Source organism: Pseudorca crassidens, chromosome 8 (genome assembly GCF_039906515.1).
Source record: "Pseudorca crassidens isolate mPseCra1 chromosome 8, mPseCra1.hap1, whole genome shotgun sequence".
Taxonomy (NCBI): domain Eukaryota; kingdom Metazoa; phylum Chordata; class Mammalia; order Artiodactyla; family Delphinidae; genus Pseudorca; species Pseudorca crassidens.
Window position 1 is genome coordinate 85,193,638 of NC_090303.1, and position 23,592 is coordinate 85,217,229.

Genomic DNA, 23,592 nt, shown 5'->3' on the forward strand with positions numbered 1-23,592 from the left:
TTCATTTTACCTGAATTGCAGCACTAATTTAATTTTGCCTGGTATTTTAGTTACTCATTCAAGTCTGTCTGACTCCACTTGAATCTAAGCTCTTTGATTACAAAAATCACAATTCACACTCATCTTTACATGTCCTGTAGCCCATAAATTTGCATGTAGTTGCACTGTGCAAATATGGAATTGAACAAACATGCACAAGTATAATCTATTGATCCCAGTTTTAAGGAAGATACTTAAGGTGTTCCAAGATAGAGGCTGACGTCCTGGAACTTATTAGCCTCAGTCCTGGAACTTATTAAATACTGTTTTTATCAGTTTCTCAATTTATAGTAAGCTCAATTATGTGAATGGAGATTTTTAATGATAATCTGAAAAACAGCTTTCAAAGATAAGTCCTGAGCTCAGAAAAACATCAGCCCAGACAGTAAGAAACTTTTAGCTGTGATTCATACCAGGCATGACATGCTGTTTTTTGTCAATAATCGGCTATTAGATTTTTTTTAAGTTTTTATTTTCTAGTCTTTACTTACCAGTGTCTAGTCTTGACTTGACATGCTGATACCTTGGGTTTTGTGGTATCCTCTTGGTCAGATACTAAAAAATAATAAAATTCACAAATAATTGGGTTAATGTAAGGGTAAGGGTGGCAAAGTTGGAAAAGAGATAAGATACTTTAAAAATTAGAACAAATGCTAAAATTTCATTGAATTTAAAGATGGAAGGAGCTCTAGAGGGCCAACCGTTCCTTCAAATAGGACACTTCACACTACAGTATCTTCACAGGTGAAGATGGTTATCATGTTTCTGTCAAAACATTTCCATATTTTGTCAAAATAATCTCCTAGCGCTATGTAATTAGGAAAAAAAGCTCTTAAAAATTATTTCCAACACTGAGTCAAAATTGATCTAATTTCCATCCAGTCCACTGGTACAACCCAGAATAAGCCATTCCATCCTGCCTCAAGCAATCCATTAAAATAACTAAAGGCAGCTCTCTTGTTCTTTTTAATTTTACTCTTTATATGATGGTTTGTAGGCCATCTTCTCAGATACCCTCTAGATTTTATCCACACATGCCCTAAAAAGTGGCACGCAGACCTGAGCACAGTGCCCAGATGTTGCCAGGCCAGGACCCGCTGCTTGCCTTGAGTCTGACGCTCCACAGAAGTCACCACGACGGCATCTGCTCTCGGGGCAGCTGGGGCGTATCATGGGCTCAAGGAAAGTTTATGGTCAGCAAAATGCTATGTCAGGTCTCCCCTGTCCTACGCTCTGGGAGTGAACTCTGAATCCAAGTACCAGGCGTTTACCCATATTAAATTTCAGTGGCATTTTCAAAAGGCATTAAGTGAGGGAAGGCTAATGAATAAAAACATTACAAAATACAGTTTTATTGCTCAGGCTTTTTTCTGGACTACAAGTATGAAAAGTATATGTTCAGTAACTGGTAGCTGTGGAAAAGGAAATTAAAACTGGGCAATACCCTTCCAGCTTCACTTCATCTTCTGCCACTCTCCCACATGTTCCCAAGTTGAAGCTGCCCAAATGTTCCCGAAATTTGCCACACTCACTCAGGTTCCAGTCATAGCAAATGTCTGCCTAGAATGCCTTTCCTCAACTTGTCCATGGGTAACACTTCACTTCCTCTATAAAGCTGTCCAAGGTGGAATTAGGTACTTTCTCTCTGGTTCCTAGAGTACTGACACCTTGTACTATTGTTCACACCTCGACCTTCTTGCCTAGTCTAGAATTTCCTTGAAGGCAGGGACAATAACTTACTCAAATTTGTTTTCACCCAGTACCTAGCACATGGTGGGCACATTTATTGATATTCAACCAATAAATGAATATCTAGAATGAGGATTATATTATAGCAACTACATAGTTCCTTAGAACAGAACGTCAAACTTTATAACCTGTGTCACTTGCCCTTGAAAACATAGTTAACTACAGCACGTCCTGTTGGAGGATTGAAAAATAAATTTACATATTAAAATACCTTTTCAAATGACCCACAAAGCATAAAAAAAAAAAAAAATAGGGTACATTTCAATGTCTTACAGAATATCTATTGGTCAGAGTTCTGGACTTCAGAGACCAGGAAGAATTTTTAAAAACTAGGGTACCTACAGAGAATTATCAACATTTAATTTTGACAAGGACATCAAAAACAAAGCAAAACCTCACAACTACCGTCTGCTATTTTAATACTTAAAAAGTAAGAAAGAAAGAAAAAAACCCAGAATAAAAAGGTCAGTCCTTTAGTGCTACTAAAAAACTCACTGATATTGTCTGTGTTTTTCATTTCACCCCAGGCAAGTAAAACCTTCGTCATGGACGCTTAGCATTGGTCCTCAGAAGTAGAACCCCTGAGCTACTTTATCCTCAGAGAAAGGCTGGAAAGCTCCTTTCTCCTTCTGATCAGCAACCCGCCATCGGTAAGAGAAAGTGACCAATGCCAATTCCAACTCCCTCTTAGATGAAGAAAGAGAAGATTCTTAAGTGAGAAAAGGAAAATACTCAAAGACTGAAAAGGAGGACTGTAGGATGAGTTCTTCAGAGGGAGGCAATATTGTGGCAAAACAAAACAGAAACAAAAAACCCAGGGGAAAACATGTGCCTGGTAAATTTAGGAAAGCTAAAACTGGAACTTAGTTATCTTAAGCTAAGGGATTTTCTTTTTTCTCTGTCATTTTCCTTCCTTCCTTTGTATTTTTATAACTCCTCTCTGTATTTTTATAATTTCTATATGCTGTTTCCTGTTTTTACTTTTGTTTTGTTTTTCCCACTAGTTTCCTAGCAAAGCTCCTTTGAAAGATTCCAGGCTAGTCTCTGCTGAACCAAGGGGATTTGTCCATACCTCAGCCAACATAGCTAAGAAGTGAGGGTGTCTCTGGGGACCAGGTGTGGTGGCAGCAGAATGATGGGGGGAGAGAGTGTGGACAGCTGCAGTCGCTGAGCCCTTCCCACCCCCGGTTTTCCCTTACATAGACTAATGAGAAATCCATATGCTACAGTACAAAAATGTAGTGTTTCTTTCCCATTTTCCCATTTTGGTCCAAATTCTTGTTCCTGACTTTCTGGTACCAACCATAACGTAAAACTATTTGTGTTCCACTCTACGCAGTGCACCACAGAGTTTATGGAACTGCCAGACTTTTTTCCTTAAAATCCTTGCTTTGGGGGTGACTGTTTCTTGACCTACTGACCAACTAGCTTTTTTTCAATTACATAAACAGGATGGAATGGTGGAAAGTGAAAGAGCTGAGAAAAGCAGCTGTTTCAAGGAGGACTATTCATTCATTCAACAAAGCCTTATTGAGCACCAACAATTCATTCAGTCGACATTTACTGGATGCCTACTAGGAGTAAGCCACCGTGCTAAGGACACAGAGGTAACAAAACACAGTCCTTCCCATCCAGCTCTCGCTGATGCTGGGAAGAGAGACAAGTGAACAGACGTCACACTGCATGATGAACAAGCAGAGGGAAGCAGGGGGTGCAACAGGAGCATGTAAGATTGGCACCTAATCCAGACTAAAAGAGTCAGGAACTATTTCCTGAGGGGTGACTTCTGAGCTGAAATCCAAGGGCTGAGAAAGTTAGTCAAGTTAAAGGAGTGGTGGGTGGGAGCTACAGGGTTCCTGGTAACTGATAGACCTGGAGGATAGCGGGCAATATGGGGTCAAATGAGGCTGAAGAGGCAGGCAGGGGAAGAACACAAAGGGCCTTGTATCCATGCTAAGAAACCTAGATTTTATCCTGTAGATCAAACAGAGGCAATTTTGCTCCCCCAACTCATGGGGTCACCTGTCAATGTCTGGAGACATTTTAGGTTGTCAGAACTGGGTGGTGGGTGTGCTACCATCAAGTAAGTAGAGGCCAGGGATGCTGCTAAACATTCTACAATGTCAGGAAGACCCCCAACCCCGAAAAAGAATTAGCTGACCCCAAATGTCAATAGTGCTGAAGCTGAGGAACCCTGGTGTAGATGATGGGAGTCACTGAAGAAGGTTAGGGAGAAGGGATGGGATTCTATTTCCATTTTAGAAAGATCACTCTGGCAGCACTCTGGAGAACTAATAGGATCATAGTCAAGAATGGAGGCGCAAAGATCAGGTAAGAGGTTGTGCTCGGAGGATCTGTGGTCCTAAGAAAGCAGCAGTAGAGATGAGGAGAGGGAGACAGTTTTAAGAAGTCTTTAAGATATAAAATCTTTAAAACTGACTAGTGTAACAGGGGAAGGACAGTGATACCATTCCCCAAAAAAGGGACTACGGAGGAAGCATATATTGAAAAACACGATGTGTTCTGTTTGGGGCATTTTGAATATAAGGTATCTGTGGGTTATCCAAAACGGAAGTGGTAAGCTGGCTATCTGGGGGGTCTGGAGATCAGGAGAGATTTCTGGACTAGAAAAAACAAGATTTGGGGGAAGCCATGGGAATGTACACAATCACCACTGGAGAGTGTATAGGCTGAGAAAAAAAAAAAAACCAACATTTACCTTCAGGTGGAGAAAAAAACTGTGGGTGAAACTTGCAAGAGGCCAGAAGAAAGTGGGTCATGAGAATTAAAGAAGAAGAGTTTCAGGAAGAAGAAAATGGTCAACAGTGATCAATGCTGTCAAGTCAGAGAACAAGAGGTCAAATATGAACAAGCGAACAAGAATGCAGGTCAGGGAAGAGAAAACAGAAAAGTGAATTTGGATTGAACACACCAGGACACTGCTGATGACCCTGCTGGATGCAGTTACAGTAAATTGACAGGAGCAGAAGCAAAAACAGCAGGTTGAGTGTTATGAGAAGGGAGGATAGTAGCCAGATGGTCTTTTTTTCCCCCTTCAGAGTTGCTAAGGAATAGTTTTTGTTGTTTGAAGAAAGGAGAGATTTGAGGATGTTTATAAGCTAATGGGCTGGATAAGAGGTTGAAAATGAAGCAAGCAGGTATGAAAACAAGGGAGCGGGAAAGGATGAGGCCCAGAGCCCAGGTGGAAGGTGCAGCTTTGGACGTATATTTAAGATAATGTAATAAGATAGGTGGTCATAATGAAGTTCAACAAGAGAAGGGAGAAAGCTAAGAAAGTTGATGTTTGTGGTACTCATACAGGCTCTTTGAAAGCAACCAAAAACGACAGAAACCCTTTGGGGGCTTACATCTCTAGGGAGGGTCAAAAGATAATGCCCTCTCTGTTTACCCACCCCATCCCTGCTCCTTAACCTCTGGTTGGCTTTTAAGACCCAGCACAAACACATCTTCAGGGAAGATTCCTCCTCTGGGCGGCCCAGTCAGATAGAAATCTCTTCCCTGCCTGGATTGTCACAGCACTTTGTACCATTAACACTCCTCACTGCCTGCACTTGGGACAGAGGCTCTACCTCTGTACCTGCTACAAGGCCTTGCACCAGTGTGAGAACAATAAGTACACCAAATGGATGGAAATGGTTCTGAGAGCTGAGCAACACGCAGTGTGCGTGCTAGTGCCCCGTGGACAGCACAGACATCGAGGGCTCGAGGAACCTGAAACAAAAAGATAGCTCTCACACTGCGGGTGATAAGGGAGACTGCATGGAAGAAGTGGCACTGGAGCTGTTTTAAGGGTTGAGCTTCTGTGGATAAAAAGATGGGGAAAAGCGGGCTTCCCTGGTGGCACAGTGGTTGAGAGTCCACCTGCTGATGCAGGGGACACGGGTTCGTGCCCTGGTCCGGGAAGATCCCACATGCCGCGGAGTGGCTGGGCCCATGAGCCATGGCCGCTGAGCCTGTGCATTGGGAGCCTGTGCTCCACAACAGGAGAGGCCACAACAGTGAGAGGCCCGCGTACCGCACAAAAAAAAAAAAAAAAAAAAAAAAAAAGATGGGGAAAAGGGATGGAAAAAGTATTCTAAGTGGAGGAAATTATAATAGCAAGGCCACTTTAAAAGCATGTTTAAAGAATGGCAAATTGTTCTATTTGCTGGAGAAGACACAACAACAACAATAAAGGTAATTGCTGCTAAAATTTATTGAGCACTTAACTATGTTGTCAGGCACTCAGCTAAGCATTTCTCTCCATTATCTCATTTAATCCTCACAACCACCAATAAGGTATATACTAGTATTATCCTCATTCTATATATTAGGAAGCAGGCATAGAGAGGTGGAGTGACTTCCTGAGGTTAGCTGGTAAGAGTGGTAGAACCTGGAATTAAACTGGGCAGTCTGGCTCTAGAGCTTGAACTCTTAAACACTTTACTGTGCAGCCTCATTCAGGCAGGGGTTCTGGAAACGGGGTCCACTGATGGGCTTTAGGAGGTCCATGAGTCCCATGAAACTATATGTAAAACTTTGAGTATATGTACATTTTTCTAGGGAAAGGGTCCTTGACTTTCACCAAATTTTCAAAGGGGTCTATAACCCCAAAACGTTTAAGAACGGTGGGTATATGGAATCCTGTGCTGTAAGGTTGGACATGGATACGTAGGCACCAGGTGGAGATCCCTGAATTTAGGCTGAGGGTCTGGACTAGGCCCTGAAGACAATGGAAGATATCAAAAACACTGAGATATGAGCCACACAATCAAAGGAGTATTTTGGTAGATTACTAATATATGCAAAGTGAGACCCGGCTTTGTGAATACATGGATGTTGTAGAAAAGGGAGAAGAATGAGAAGTCAACAGTGGGATTTTTCTGAAGGAAAATCACTTAAAAAATGAGGGAGATTGTCTGAATCACAAGTCATTCAAAAATGAATGAGCTTTTCTGACTTCCCACTTCTTTTAAAATGGAACTCACAAGGTTGTTCACATTGAAATTGTAATGTATGTAGTAAGATTTACATTTAAGGACTAAAAAAAATTCCATTATATATTTTGTTCAAAATTTCTCTACTTCTCTCATTTGTATAAAGAGGACGTCAATAAAATAAAGGGACTAGGTGTCAACTTTAAAAGAGATTTTTGTTTATAGGAGTTTTAATCTGGACCAATCCTACCAATCTCAAACACCAACCTTGACCCATGTTTGCATGTGCAGCAGCCCCTACTCTGCCAGCAGCTACCACCTGGGCCTGACTGTAGTTTTCAAGATGGCCACAACAGAACTTCCCAACCACTCACACTGTGATGTTGACACTCCTCCCAATGAGGGGTGGGAGCCTATGTTCCCTCCCCTTGAATCTGGACGGGCCTGTGACTGATGGAAGTGATGCCATACGACTTCTGAGTCTAGATCATAAAAGACAATATGGCTTCCACCTGGTTCTTTTGGGACACTTGTTCTTGGAACCCAGCTCAAGCTACAAGGAAGGCCAAGTCACATGGAAAAGGCCATTGTAGGTGATACGGCTGACAGCACCAGCTGAGTTCCCAGCCAACAGACTATATCTTCCTAGAAACTCTAGACCCAGTTTCTGTCTGCAAAACCACATGAGAGAGCCCAAGTAATTGCCTAGCTGAGCCTAGTCAACCTCCAGAACTGTAAGCGATAATAAATAAATGACTATTGTTGTTTTAAGCCACTATATATGGAGGAGACTCATAAGAAACCAATATATAATTGGAACGCCAACCCACCCTTTTTACTTCCTAGCTAAGCTCGTTGGTTTTTTTTTGGCCTTGCCGCACGACAAATGGGATCTTAGTTCCCCCACCAGGGATCGAACCCATGCCCCCTGCAGTGGGAGCGTGGAGTCTTAACCACTGGACTGCCAGGGAGGTCCCTCTAGCTAAGCTCCTTGGGAGAAAACAGAAAAACAAAAACTACACTGAGTAACTGCAACTTACTCCTCCATCCACTGCAATGTGGCTACTGTCCCCATCATTCTACTGTGGCTCCCGTAGGAGCTAGCCAATGTCAGAGATCCCCTAACTGCTAAATATAATGGCTGCTTTTCAGTCTCTAACTTACCTGACCTTTCTGTACACTGTTATATAGTCCCACCTTCAGCTTTCACTTGGCTTCAGTAACAGCTCTCTCTAATGCTTCAATCGCACACGGATGATTCTTCTGTCAGCCACTTAAACACTGTGTTCCCCAGGATTCCATCTTCTTAATCTACAGGTTCTCTGTCGGCCATTTAGGTTTAATTCCATTTACATGCTTCTAATTTCCAAATAGTGAACTCTAGCCTTGACTTCTTCCAGCTCAGATATATTCATTTACTCATTTAACAAATATTTAAGGAACAATTATTGTGTGCTAGGCAGTGGCACAGTACAGACAAGGTCCTATCTTATCTTCCTGTAAGTATGCCAAAAATAAACAAGCAAATAAAATAATTACAGGTCATGGCCTACTGGGTGAAGACAGCATATTGAACAAATGCATCTAATTTCACTTCCTTCCAAAACCTCAGTAAAACCTCATTAAAAGGATACTATTTTACAGACACAAAGTCCAAAAAAAAAGAGTAAGAGTGGGAGAAGTGATAACAAGTGATTTCTGAAGTCTAGAAGGCACATCAACAAGTGAAAATGACTTGATGGACTCAAGAAAATCGAAGGGAAAGCCAAGAAAAATTCTTGAAAGGCCCAGGAATTGGCAGCCCCAGGCACCTCCAGAAGTGGGAGTAAAAGGAGTGACTGAAATAAGCAAGACTGCTTGAAGGCTGAATGAGAAGCTACTGGATCTCCAAAACCTTCTCCCTCTGTGCCACTAGGTGATTGCCCTTCCCCCACCATAGCAGGTATCTACAGATTTATTCCCTGGAAAGGGTTTCTGGACTGGGGGGTGTCTCCAGATACAGGGAAAGGATATCATTACTGAAAATAGGGGTAGTAGGTGAATGATGCATACTAATGTTGAAATTTAGCCCCTAATCTTAATTCTTCCAGGAATTCAACTAGGCCTTTACTCTCAGGAGAGGGGAGTTCTCTGGAGAAAATGACCAGCCTGAGAGGAAAGAGCTGAAGATACAGATTTGGGAAAGGGAGTCCCCAAATCATGGCCCACTGAGATCTTCTGGTAATTAAGCTCACATCAGCAAACTCCTCCCAAATATACAGAGGTCTCAATCACCTTTTTAAGTCTCCTACTCAAAAACACAGATTAACAATTTTATGTATGGACTGAATTATGTCCCCTCCAAATTTGTATGTTGAAGCTCTAACTCTCAATGTGACTGTATTGAGATAGGACTGCACCTCTTTGGGAGGTAATTAAGGTTAAATGATGTCATAAGGGTGTGGCCAAAATCCCATAGGATTAGTGTCCCTACAAAAATAAGACACCAAAGAGCTCATTCTCTTCCCTCAAGTGCACACTGAAAGAAGAGGTCATCCAAACACATAGCGTGAAAGTGGCCATCCACAAGCCAGGAGAGAGTTTTCACCAGAAACCAAATCAGCCAGCACCTTGATCTTGGACTTCCAAGCTTCCAAAACTATGAGAAATGAATTTCTGTAGTTTAAGTCACCCATTCTGTGGTATTTTGTAATGGCAGTCCAAAGCTGACTAATAAAAATATCACCAACAAAACAAAAAGAAAAATAGCAATATGGAGGAAACTGAGACTATGTAGGGAGAAAACATATTTTAAAAAATTATCATTAGAGAACATATCCACACAAAAACTTATACAGGCATATCTCAGAGATATCGTGGGTTCTGTTCCAGACCACCCCAATAAAGTGATTTTTGTGATAAACTGAGTCACACAAATCTTTTGGTTTCCCAGTGCATATAAAAGTTATGTTTATACTAAACTGTAGTCTATTGTGTGCAATAGCATTATGTCTAAAAAATATATATATGTATCTTAATTAAAAAATACTTTCTTACTAAAATATGCTAACCATCATCTGAGCTTTCAGCAAGTCGTAGTAGTAACATCAAAGATCACTGATCATCATATCAAATATAATAATAATTGAACAGTTTTAAATATTGTGGTAATTACCAAAATGTGACACAGAGACACAAAGTGAGCAAATGCTGTTGGGAAAATGTAAGATGTTCAACCTCAGTATCAACTAGGAAAATGCAAATTAAGACCATGATGAGATGTCACTACACACCTATTAAAACAACTAAAATAAAAATTATTTACAGTACTAAATGTTGCCAAGAATGTGCAAACACTGGATCTCTCATACACTGGTGCTGGGAATGTAAAATGGTATAGCCACTCTGGAAAATGGTTTGACAGTTTCTTTAAAAATAAATATAAGCTTACCATACAACACAGCAACTGCACTCCTGGGCATCTATCCCAGAGAAATGAAAATTAATGTCCATACAAAGAACTGTACCCCAAAGTTCAAATCTCTATTTGTAATGCCCCAAACAGAAAACACCCAAAATATCCTACAATAGTTGAATGGTTAAACAAACTGTTATACATCCATACCACAGAATACTAATCAGCAATAAAAAGGAATGAACTATTGCTACAGGCAACAACTTGGATGCATCTTAAGGACATTATTGGAGTGAAAAAAGCCAGTCTCAGAAGGTCACATACTGTACGATTCCATTTATGTAACGTTTTCAAAATGACAAAATTACAGAAATAAGAGGACACATTAATGGTTGCCACGGGTTAGGATGGTGAGGGGGAGGAAAGTGGATGTGACTAGTAGGGGGTAGCCTGAGGGAGATATTTGTGGTGAAGGAATAGTTCTCTATCTTGATTGTAAATTGACACACTTGCAAATCTTGATTATATCAAATCTACACATGTGATAAAATAGCCTCAAACTATACACACATTGTACAAATGTCAGATTCCTGGTTTTTATATCGTACTATATTTACATAAAATATAGTCACTGGGTGAAGGGTACATGGGGCCACTTTGTACTATTTTTGCAACTCCCTGTGAATTTATATTTATTTCAAAATAAAGGTTTTTTAAAAGGACGTCAGAGTCCAAAACACAGTTCTTAAGAATTAAAAACGTGATGGCAGAAATTAAAAACTCAATAGAGGGATTGGAAGATAGAGTTAAATCTCTCAAAGAGAACAAAAAGACAAAGATCTGGAAAACAGGAGATAAAATTTAAGAAAATTAGGGAACCAGTCATATAGAAGCAACATCAGAATAATGAATTCAAGAAAGAGAGGATAGAGAAAATTGAGGAAGAAAGTCAACAACAAACGATTTTTTAAAATTTTGCGGAATAGAAAGGACATGAGTTTCTGGCGCCCACAAAGATAACTGAAAATAGACACATAACAAGGAATTTTTTGTGAAACATCATAACACTAGTGACACAGAAAATTCTACAAGCTTCCAGAAAGGAACAATCAAGTCACATACAATGGAACACAATGGCTTTGAACTTCTCCACAACAAAAACTGAACAGTAGAAGACCACAATGCAATGTTTTCAATATGCTGATGATTTCCAACCAAGAATTCTATACTTAACCAAACTCTCAGGGAAATAAATATGAAGGTAGAATAATAAGATTTTTAGACATGCCTAATGTCATAGACATAAATTTAAAATATTTATTTCTTATGCACTCTTTCTCAAGAAACTACCAGTAATTGTGCCCCATGAAAACAAGACAGTGAGCTGAACATCTTTATCCAGAGCACAAATGGACAACCGCACAGGGCAACCCAGCTCTTCTACCCCTACACTCCTAAGACTATTCCTCTTTTTTCTCCCATATTTCTGATCTCATTAATGGCATCAGCACCAATGAGTAGCCCAAGCTGAAAACCTAAGTCATCCATCACACTCTCATTTCTCAAAGCTCATTATTAAGTCATGATGATTTTATCCCCTAAGTATTTCTCTCTGTCCCTAGTTCCATGGCCTTACTTTAGGTCCATATCATAATAACCACCTAACCAATCTCCCTATCCCCAGTTCTGGACTCCTCAATCCATTCTCCACAATGTGGCTACAACCACTGCCTAAAATGCACATCTGACCATGCAACTCGGCTACTTAAAACTCCAATGCTTCTCAAATTCTGACCAGCAGGCAAAATAAATACACAGTGGTCAAACCACTACTCTCCACACATACCCTCCCGACATCCACGGTAGACATTATAATCCATCATGGCACTCCCCTACAGAGCCTAAACTCAACCTCACAACTTTCTCAGCAAAGCTCACAGGCATCCATCCTGAGATGAGACACGCTGCAACTCCTGTTCACTGTAAAGGCCAAGAATGCTGGCAAGGTACAGAAGGCCCTTCCAGACTTGACTCCTGCCTCTCTACAAGGAACTGTCCACTTTCATGGTTCTCAGCTCCTAAACTTGGCTCAAGATGTTCTCTCTACCTGGGATGCTTCTTCACCTGGTTAGTAACTTGGGATTTCAGACCATCTCCAGGACCCTTCTCTCACTCCCTCGGTTGAGTCCTAGCTTTCTTCTGTGCTCCCCTAACATCCTGTTTCCCAACCACATTGAACTCAAATTTCGTTTATAAGTCTTCCTCACTAGACTGAACTTGTTAAAGGACTAAAAGGCCTTGTCTTATCTTTTTGTATTTCTAGCACTCCCTGCACCTTAGGAATCCAGTAAACATTTGTTGAGATGAAATGACCACATATGCAGCAGAGCACTGGAGGTGAAACAGACAAAAAAGTAAAACGTCTTAATCGAGCAGAGGGTAAAACTAATGTCATATTTTGCGTCCTTTCCAAATGGCTTGGTCTGCTTATTCCTCCTCTTTCTGTACCCCAATAATCAGAAATGATGGCTCCTTTGATTCTGTTCCTTTAGCGTTTTGGGCTTCATCCAGATGTTACTTATATTTTGTAACTGCCACTCCTAGACTGTAAGCCCTTTGAGGGAAGGGACTTGTGTCTTCATGCACTTCGCTCCTTTGAGCGACAAATACAGTAAGCCTGTGCGGGATGGTGGCCAGGCTGCCCGGGCTCGGAGTCCCCCAGGCCCGCTCCTCCCCCTCCCTCCCCGCTCCAGACCCCTCCTCACGCCGCGGCTTCCCGCCTTCTGGAGGGCGGAAGTCCACGTATTCCCTGCCCACGTGGAGCCTTTTCCGGTACGCCCGCCCCCTCCGATTCTCCGATCTGGACCTGGCCCTCACCTCAGGATTCCCAATGTGCCTCCGGACAGACATATTTGCTCCAACCGACCACGCTCGGGGTTCTAGCCTCACCGGTAACCTCTAACCCTAGCTTCCTACTCCCACAATCCAGCTCAGCAGCCTCTCTACAACCTCTTCTCCGATTGGCCTGCCTTCTCCTGCCAGCCAATGGATGCCCTGTTTACTCTCTTATTGCGGGGTCAAGGGAGAGTGAGACGCCACTCTGGTTGCCAAGGGCAACGCGGGACACCGGCTGCCGAGGCCCTTTGGGCTCTCCGCTGGGCCCGCTGACGCCAGCTTCAGCGCGGGTAGAGGGGCGCGAGGGGGGAGGGGCAGGTTGCCGACTAAGCGTGGGCGGCTGCGGAGAGCTCGAGGGGGGAGGGGCTCGAAAGTGTGGAAAAAAACAAGTGTTTCTAGCTAATGTGGAAGGACAAATACCGCGCAGGGCCATCCCCCTTTAAGGCCGTTTTAGCCAAACATCTGGATACTCTTACACAACAGGGGATAGATATGGGACATGGTTGTTCAGCAGGGATGAGAATCTGTAGTTTATTATTTTCGGGTTAAGTTAATATGCAAATTATGCAAAATATCATGTGGAAATACAGTAATTATTGTTGTTTTAAAAGCTTTTAGCTAGCAACAGAACGGCAGCCTTAATTGCAAAGCACACACATCATTCTCTGATTCATCATTCATTTAACAAATATTTAATAAGCACCTTATGAGAAAAGCTGCAGTAGGTTTTGTGGAGGATGAGAGGATGACTAAGACCCAGTCCCGTTGTCATGGAAACCATTGTGACTCCTGCCATCACCCACCACCTGTTCTTATTCCAGATTTGAAAATTAAGTCCTAGCACCTTTACAAAACAATCACACACACAGTTTGACTTGGCTCCAAAATGTCCCGCCAAATCCATCAAAATTATTATTTCCTTTTACATGGGGGGAACAATACAGTAACCCTTTGCCCTTTGCTCTAAGTTGTTTTTCCAGGAATGGAGAAAGGTTACCCTGAGCTGTTCATAGTGGCTGGCTCTCTGCTTGTGAATAATAGCATACATCTGGGCTGCTTCAGGGTCTGTGCAGATGACCCATTCAACAACATGGCCTGACATGCCCTTGTCCTCTCAGACTCCTCAGAAACCCACCCTTCAGGTCAAATCTTGAATCGTGTTGTCACTCAGAGCCGCTTGACCTCAAGGATCACAGCTGTCTCTTGGCAAGTTCACGCCTCCTGATTTTTGTTTTAACTTCCCTGTGTTCTCCAATCCTTCAACTCTCTGAAATTCCCAGTTCCTCTCCCCTCCACTAGGATAAGGAAGAGTTTAGAGACTGCAGAAAATTAGAAGGGGTGGGGTGTGGGGGGGATATTTAGAAGGTTTTGCATAGCAACCAGGGCTTCTAGACACATTACAACTTAGAATGTATGCTCACCTGGTGCAGAGTCGGGGTGGGGTGATGATACAGATTATGGGTAGAATAAACAGGAGAAAGGAAAGCAGAGAGGGAGATAATAGGGACGAAACTAAGGGGTGGTGAGAAACAGGTAAAGAGATTTAAAGACATTTGGAGGTAAAATGAACATTTGTTATATATATGGGAAGGGATAGGAGTGCAAGGAATAGGAAGACGCCAAGGATGGTTATAATTTTTCTGACTCGGGGACTGAATAGATGAGTGATAATGCATTAATCAAGTTAAAGTACAATGGAGGTCAAGAAATCAAAAGAACAGAAAGTACAAGACCTAACAGCCCAACGAGCTGGAAGCTCAACTTCCATTTATCAACGTTTGGACTCACTTCTCTCTATGGTTGGCTCCCTTTTGTTCCAGAGCCTATGGGAATATCAGGTTTCTTTGCCTCAGTAGTCATTGTGATTGTCAAATTTGGGCTGCATATAAAGTAATCAGAGATATTATAGAAATGTGGCTTCTTGGGTCCAGTTGTCAAAGATGCTGACTCTTTGTATCTGGGGTGGGAATTTAGGAATCTGTAATTTAAATGCATCTTCCCCAGCTGCCACCCTTGATTCTGATGCATAGGATCCAAGGGCCACACCTTGAGAGACTAGAAGAGCCTCCCATTTCCTTCATATTTTGCCTCAGTGGAATCCTTGGAAAGCTTAAATCTATAAGTCAAAAGGCTTTCAACATCATGAGTTTCTCTTCAGGATTCCTTTTGGGTCCTGCTATAGCAAAGCTGCATCAAAATTAAAGCAAGGTTCTTATCGCCAATATGAAAAGTACGTAAATGGTGCAAAATGATAATTCATAGAAGAAAAGCATGTGATAAACGTATAAAGAAATGTCTGACTAATAAGGAAAGAAACACAAAATGAAACAACTAGATCCCATTTTTCAACTAATGAACAGAAAAAGGTTTTTTGTTTTCTCTCTTTTTTAATGATAATGCTAAGTGTTGGCTAATGATTCATGAAACAAGCATACGTTGTTAGTGTGAAAAGAAGTGAAAAGTAATGCAAGAGTGGACCCTCAAATTTTAATATGCTGAGGATTCTTCCTGAGGAAATAATCAGGGAGATGCACAAAGATTACACACACAGGTATTTATTGGAATCTTATTTAAAATGATGAAAAACTGAAACTGATTGATCATTAGTTTAAAAATGATTAAAATAAATGATGGCATATCCATAATGAGTAATTTTATGGAACCATTAAAAAATATGTTTCAAGGAATAATTAAGGTAATGGAGAACTAACTGTTCCTGATGGAGTAAAGGGAAGAGCTGGAAAGAATTGTTTATTTAATAGAATCCTGATATGTGTGGAGAAAAACATAGGTATCCACACGCACAAAAAAAAATCGACAAAAAAAATATTTAAAATGTAAACCGTCTCTGGATTATGGAATGGAGACATTTGTTTTATTTTTTACACTTTGTACATTTTGCAAATTTGCTTCAGGGACTATGAATTAATTTTATATCTTAAAAAAAAAATTCTCCCCCTAAGAAACAAAAAACCTGATTCTGACTTCAGCCTGAAAATTGTCTCTGGTCTTTGTCTGGGCCGATTTCGAGCCAAGCTGAATTCTGTGTAATTCTGCCCTCTGAAGTGCTATAGCTCTCCCATTCTTGACAGTAAAAGGCTCTCCAGGCACTTGAGTAAGGTCCTTGCAATCAGAGTTCTGATTGCTAAGAGGTTCAAGCTTTGTTTGTAAGAGAAGAAGTTCTAATTCTTTTCTTTAAAAGTTCCTACTTTCACTGATTAATCTTATTTTTCATGAAGTTAGGAGTGCTCTTGTGAACTTCCATTTGTTGGCTGTCTTCTTTTTAACCCTGTGTGGGTTCTAAAAATCTTTTAGTCCCTACAGAGTCAGTGGGAGTCCCAGATAGGTAAGTGTGGCTGGCTTAGGGCTAGTTAGTGTCTTAGGTGCCCCTGTGCTTGGTCAGTCCCCTCCCCCCAGCCTCCCTTCCCCAGCAATTAGATGGGTATTTGGGTATTAAGCAGACTGGCCCTCTCTGAGCTAAAACCCTCTGGACCCTGCCTTCCCCCCTTCATGCTGAATCCATCCTCTCCTTCAGTCTCACACCAATTAGCTCTTCATCCCCTCACCCTCAGCTCTCAGCCTGGTTTCCTGCTCAGAGCCCAGCACCCTCCCCTCAGACCTGTCTCATGACATTGCTTCTGGGATTTGGGCCTTGGCTCTCTTCCTCGGCTTCATTTACCTTGATTCCCTAAATGACATGCACTTCTAGATGTTTAAGGAAATAATTCTGCCCAAGCCAATCCATTCCTGGGTCTCTTCCCTGAGACCCCAGAAATGGAACTGCTCCTGAGGCAGTGAACCCACAGATCCACAGGCCCCATGCAGTGATAATTCTCTGCAGCTCTGATAGCAATTTGATGTTGTTCTACCTGGCGGTGGAATGTGCCAGGGAAGGAGCACGTTAGCCTCTGAATGGAGGGCTGACCCTTGCCCTCCTCCAGCTTAGGACAGGGTTGAAGTACTTGGCCTGGGCCCAAAGACCTCAACCATACTTGCAGCCCCTCCCAGGGGAGTAATACCTACCTCCCAGGATACCTTTGGGACCATTACAGGCTACACTGCTTGCTGGTGAAACAAAGAAATTGGCATGCTGGTTGCATACCTGATGGGATTGGCATTCCCACCTGTACAGTTCTGCAGCCACTTCTGAGAGCCACGTAAGAGTCTTACCTGTGGTAGAAAGGATGTATAATGTCTCCTCCCAGGGAGATCTAAAAGCTTCTTTACCACTTGTGAGCCTAGGGCATTTGGTTGTCATATGCTGTGTTCTGCTTCTGGCTTGGGATTTGCATAGAACAATGCTTTGCCACAGAAGTAGCTCCAAGGAACTCTGAGGAGCCAGCGTAGGTCCCGAGATGGTCCACCCCAAGGGGACAGAGGAGGAATCAGTGTTGGGAGGTACCTGTGTCACTCTGCGCACAATGGTCAGTTGGAGAGCTTGTGCCCCATAAAAAGGCCAGTAAAAGTGGTTCAAGTGTGTCATATGGTCACATTTATCAAAATAATCTAGAAACCTGGGTTTTCATGTGAAATCTACAGGCCACTAATTTGCAACCCCTGTACTACACTCTGCAAATATAATTCCTGTCCTTCACAGTTTTTAAATAATCAAGATCATACCCACGGTAAAAACAAACATTAGTGGAAGTTCTGCTTCCATTTAGTATGTAGAAAGCAGCAAAGGACATCACTCACATCCTAACAATAAGAAAAAATGAATAATCTACAGAATCATGTTTTCTTGAATCCTTCAGAGAGCTGAGATCACAAGGCAACCAAATAACCAAATTCCAAGAAATGACAAGCTCTGCTGCAGAGAGAAGAGATGTGCAAACTGTTTCATGTTTAGCAGATCACTGAAGAAAAGGTGACTGCCATAGAAGTGGGTAAGAAGAAATCAGCTACAATTTTCACTAATTCCTAAATGCTGAGTTTCGGCTAGCAGATCAGTTTAGAATAACTGGGAGCCTGTGTTGGTTAATTTTATGTGTCAACTTCACTAGGCACGGTATCCAGATATTTGGTCAAACACTATTCTGGATGTTTCTGAAAAGGTTTTGTTTTGTTTTGTTTTTTTGGCCGCATTGTGCGGCTTATGGGATCTTAGTTCCCAGACCAGGGATCGAACCTGCACCCCCTGCAGTGGAAGTATGGAGTCTTAACCACTGGACTGCCAGGGAAGTCTCTGTTTTGTTTTGTTTTTTAATGAGAGTAACATTTAAATCAGTAGGTTTTGAATAAACCAGATTGCTCTCCATCATGTGGGTGGGCCTTATCCAATCAGTTGAAGATCTTAAGAGAAAAAGACTGAGGTCCCCCGAGGAAGGGGGAATTCTGCCAGCAGACAGCCTTTAGACCAGAGTTATAACATCAGCTCTTCTCTGGGGCTCTAGCCTGCCAGCTTACCCTGCAGATTTTGGACTTGCCAGCCTCCATAATTGTGACAGCCAATTCCTTAAAATAAATCTTTCTCTCTCTTAGATGTATAGACAGATAGATATAGATATACATTTGTATCTATATGTATTTATACTGGTTCTGTTTCTCTGGAGAACCCTGACTAGCACAGAGTCCCAGACACAAGGGGAGTTTATGCTCACTTGCAAGGTCTTTTCTGTGGGTGTCTAATGGGTGCTCCAGAGAAAGATTGGGGGCAGGACAGGAGACCAGAGAGAGCCTCCCTTGGTGGTATAGGTTTGTAGAGGTGACTGGCTGCTGCTGGGGTTAGGCACAAACCACCACCGTATCATCTGGCCCTACTTTATTAAAGCAAAAAAGCTTTAAGCCACCAGGGGAGGGGCTGTAGACCCTCCTGCCCCCCGAGTCACCAGGGGAGGGGTGGAAGCAAAATCTGTCTACATATGGGGAGGGCAGGAAACCATTTCTCACTCCCTGGAGCCCAGCGGACATCTGTTGCTTCAGGAAGAAGTGTAGAAGCAAAAGATGTTTGCTCCTGGGGCAGAGTGGGGGAAGGCGGGGAGAAATCATGGGACCCTCTTGGGTCCAAGAACCTACACCAATATAAAGCAGAGGGAGAGAAACAGGTACCTCTCTTCTGCCAAGCCCCACCAAAGATACAAGGCAGAGTTTGGCTACCATGGGGGAAGTAAGGGAAGGAGGGTAGGAACATTAACAAGGTCCCACTCCCCAGGCCCAGATGCACAGGCCTTATCTGAGACTGAGATTGTACCAGGAGAATCAATAACCACCACCTGCCTCCACCACAGTCTAGCAACAAGCAGCAAGCAACAGCAGCCTATTGCTGAGGGCGAGACAAGACTGTGAGAGGAAATCCTGCAGCAACCCATATCCCACACTAAGCACAAGGTAATGGCGCTTGCTGGTGCACCCAGGGTAATGACGGCAACAACTAAACTCAAACCAGCCCAACTACTGACTAGATCAACTCAACCCGCTCAATAGTTGCTTAACAGAAGAAGCATGATTCTTTCCAGGCATAAATACTGTTTACCTAAGTCTCTATTGGCTTCTACACATAATGTCCAGCATTCAATAACAAATTATGACAATACAAAAAGGAAATGGTGAGAGAGAGAAAGAGGGGAAGGCTTATCATCAAGAGATAAAGCAATCAACAGAACCAGATCTCAGCAGTAAGTGTCTATCAGACAGAAACTTCTAAATAACTATGACTAATATATTAACACATATTGACTGGAGGATTTTGCAGAAACTAACGCCTGTGGCCGTAATATGTCTCTGGTCAAAAATGTATTAAAAGATCTAGTGGAAAAAGGCAGAAAACATGTATGCACATATGGAAAGTTTTGCAGATAGATGGAAACTATAAAAAGTAAATGTGAGAGATAAAAATATACAATATCAAAGATAAAGAATTCTTGTAATAGAATCATAAACAGACTAGATAACTTGAAGATAGTACATTAGAAATTATCCAAAATGAAACACAAGGAGGAAAAAGTGGGGAGGAAGGTTACAAAAAGGAAAATTTTTAAACTGTGGGACAGGGAATTCCCTGGCGGTCCAGTGGTTAGGACTCAGTGCTTTCACTGCTGGGCCTGGGTTCAATCTCTGGTCAGGGAACTAAGATCCTGCAAGCTGCGTGGCACAGCCAAAAAAAAAAAAAAAAAAGCCCAAAAAACAAAAACAAAACAAAAAACTGAAATGGTAGGACAATATCAAGGAGAAGATAGAGAATAGGGCAGTAGAAATACTTAAAGATATAATGGCCAAGAATTTTCCAAAAGTAATGAAATACAACAAACTGCAGATATAAGAGGCACAGAGAATCTCAAGCAGCATAAAAATAGCCAAACCAAAACAAAATCAAAATCAAATCTACCTATACAGTCATATGTCATTTTGTATGTGCTTTGCAGATACTGCAGGTTTTATAAATTAAAATTTTGTGGCAGCCCTACATTAAGCAAGTCTATCAGTGCAATTTTTCCAATACCATTTGCTCACTTCATGTTTCTCTGTCACATTTTGGTAATTCTCACAATGTTTCAAACTTGTTTCAAACAAATTATATTTGTTATAGTGATCTGTGATCAGTGATCACAGTGATGTTACTACTACAACTTGTGAAAGGCTCAGATGATGGTTAACATTTTTTAGCAATACAGTATTGTTAAATTAAGGTACATATATTGTTTTTAAGACATGATGCTATTGCACACTTAATAGACTACAGTATAGTATAAGCATAACTTTTTTTTAACGTCTTTATTGGAGTATAATTGCTTTACAATGGTGTGTTAGTTTCTGCTTTATAACAAAGTGAACCAGTTATACATATACGTATGTTCCCATATCACTTCCCTCTTGCATCTCCCTCCCTCCCACCCTCCCTATCCCTCCCCTCTAGGTGGTCACAAAGCACCGAGCTGATCTCCCTGTGCTATGCGGCTGCTTCCCACTAGCTATCTATTTTACATTTGGTAGTGTATATATGTCCATGCCACTCTCTCACTTTATCACAACTTACCCTTTCCCCTCCCCGTATCCTCAAGTCCATTCTCTAGTAGGTCTGTGTCTTTATTCCTGTCTCACCACTAGGATCTTCATGACCTTTTTTTTTTCTTCTTAGATTCCATATATATGTGTCAGCATACGGTATTTGTCTTTCTCTTTCTGAATTACTTCACTCTGTATGACAGACTCTAGGTCCATCCAACTCACTACAAATAACTCAATTTCGTTTCTTTTTATGGCTGAGTAATATTCCATTGTATATATGTGCCACATCTTCTTTATCCATTCATCTGTCGATGGACACTTAGGTTGCTTCCATCTCCTGGCTATTGTAAATAGAGCTGCAATGAGCATTTTGGTACATGACTCTTTTTGAATTATGGTTTTCTCAGGGTATATGCCCAGTAGTGGGATTGCTGGGTCATATGGTAGTTGTATTTTTTTTTTTTTTTTTTTTTTTTTTTTGCGGTACGCAGGCCTCTCACTGTTGTGGCCTCTCCAGTTGCGGAGCACAGGCTCCGGACGTGTAGGCTCAGCAACCATGGCTCACGGGCCCAGTCGCTCCGCAGCATGTTGGATCTTCCCCGACCAGGGCACGAACCCACGTCCCCTGCATCGGCAGGCGGACTCTCAACCACTGTGCCACCAGGGAAGCCCTATGGTAGTTCTATTTTTAGTTTTTTAAGGAACCTCCATACTGTTCTCCATAGTGGCTGTACCAATTCACATTCCCACCAGCAGTGCAAGAGGGTTCCCTTTTCTCCACACCCTCTCCAGCATTTACTGTTTGTAGATTTTTTGATGATGGCCATTCTGACCGGTGTGAGATGATATCTCATTGTAGTTTTGATTTGCATTTCTCTAATGATTAATGATATTGAGGATTCTTTCATGTGTTTGTTGGCAATCTGTATATCTTCTTTGGAGAAATGTCTATTTACGTCTTCTGCCCATTTTTGGATTGGGTTGTTTGTTTTTTTGTTATTGAGCTGCATGAGCTGCTTGTAAATTTTGGAGATTAATCCTTTGTCAGTTGCTTCATTTGCGAATATTCTCTCCCATTCTGAGGGTTGTCTTCTGGTCTTGTTTACGGTTTCCTTTGCTGTGCAAAAGCTTTGAAGTTTCATTAGGTCTCATTTGTTTATTTTTGTTTTTCTTTCCATTTCTCTAGGAGGTGGGTCAAAAAGGATCTTGCTGTGACTTATGTCATAGAGTGTTCTGCCTATGTTTTCCTCTAAGAGTTTGAAGTTTCTGGCCTTATATTTAGGTCTTTAATCCATTTTAAACTTATTTTTTGTGTATGGTGTTAAGGAGTGTTCTAATCTTACTTTTACATGTACCTGTCCAGTTTTCCCAGCACCACTTATTGAAGAGGCTGTCCTTTCTCCACTGTACATTCCTGCCTCCTTTATCAAAGATAAGGGGACTGTATGTGCGTGGGTTTATCTCTGGGCTTTCTATCCTGTTCCATTGATCTATATTTCTGTTGTTGTTTTTTTTTTTGGCCATTTAAAATATTTTATTTTGTGTAATTTTTCTATTGAGATAAACTTCACATGACATAAAATTCACCATCTTAAAGTGTACAATTCAGTGGGTTTTAGTATATTCACAATGTTGTGCAACCATCACCTCTAATTCCAGAATATTTCCATCACCCCAGAAAGTAACCCCACACCTGTTAGCAGTCACTCCCAATTCCTCCCTTCCCCATCCCCTGGCAAACATTAGTCTACTTTTTGTCTCTCTAATTTGTCTATTCCAAACATCTCATATAAATAGAATCATACAATATGACTCTTCATCTTCTGATATGTTTGTTTAGCAGTTTATGAAATGACAATTTGAAAACTTTCCAAAATCAGTTTTTTGGTTCATGGTTTTAATTGTGATCATATCTGGAAAATAATAACAAAGAGCAATAGATCCAAGCAGAGGCACATCATCTGTTTCAGTCCCACCCATCAACCATTTTGTTGAAATCTGGCTAGGAGGGTACTCATCTTCTCAAAGTGTTCTTTTTTTATTTTTAACATCTTTATTGGAGTATAATTGCTTTACAATGGTGTGTTAGTTTCTGCTTTACAACAAGATGAATCAGTTATATATATACGTATGTTCCCATATCTCTTCCCTCTTGCGTCTCCCTCCCTCCCATCCTCCCTATCCCACCCCTCCAGGCGGTCACAAAGCACCGAGCTGATATCCCTGTGCTATGTGGCTGATTCCCACTAGCTATCTACCGTACGTTTGGTAGTGTATATATGTCCATGCCTCTCTCTCGCTTTGTCACAGCTCACCCTTCCCCCTCCCCATATCCTCAAGTCCATTCTCTAGTAGGTCTGTGTCTTTATTCCTGTTTTACGCCTAGGTTCTTCATGACATTTTTTTCCCTTAAATTCCATACATATATGTTAGCATATGGTATTTGTCTCTCTCTTTCTGACATAATTCACTCTGTATGACAGACTCTAGGTCTACCCACCTCATTACAAATAGCTCAATTTCGTTTCTTTTTATGGCTGAGTAATATTCCATTGTATATATGTGCCACATCTTCTTTATCCATTCATCCGATGATGGACACTTAGGTTGTTTCCATCTCTGGGCTATTGTAAA

The 23,592-nt window shown here is 41.6% G+C and overlaps 1 protein-coding gene across 3 annotated transcripts in view; it reads right to left on the reverse strand.

Annotated features, from left to right (window-relative positions):
• The window catches only part of CEP41 (centrosomal protein 41), a 46,956-nt gene extending 33,828 nt beyond the window's left edge, over positions 1-13,128 (reverse strand). For all 3 annotated transcript variants that reach the window (XM_067747016.1, XM_067747014.1, XM_067747015.1), the window contains exons 1-2: positions 12,997-13,128; positions 531-594 (exon numbers count right to left, since the gene is read on the reverse strand). In XM_067747016.1, the coding sequence (XP_067603117.1) occupies positions 531-594; positions 12,997-13,029 (97 nt within the window). In that variant the 5' untranslated portion in view covers positions 13,030-13,128. The remainder of the gene's footprint in view (positions 1-530; positions 595-12,996) is intronic.
• Positions 13,129-23,592: the final 10,464 nt, after the last annotated feature.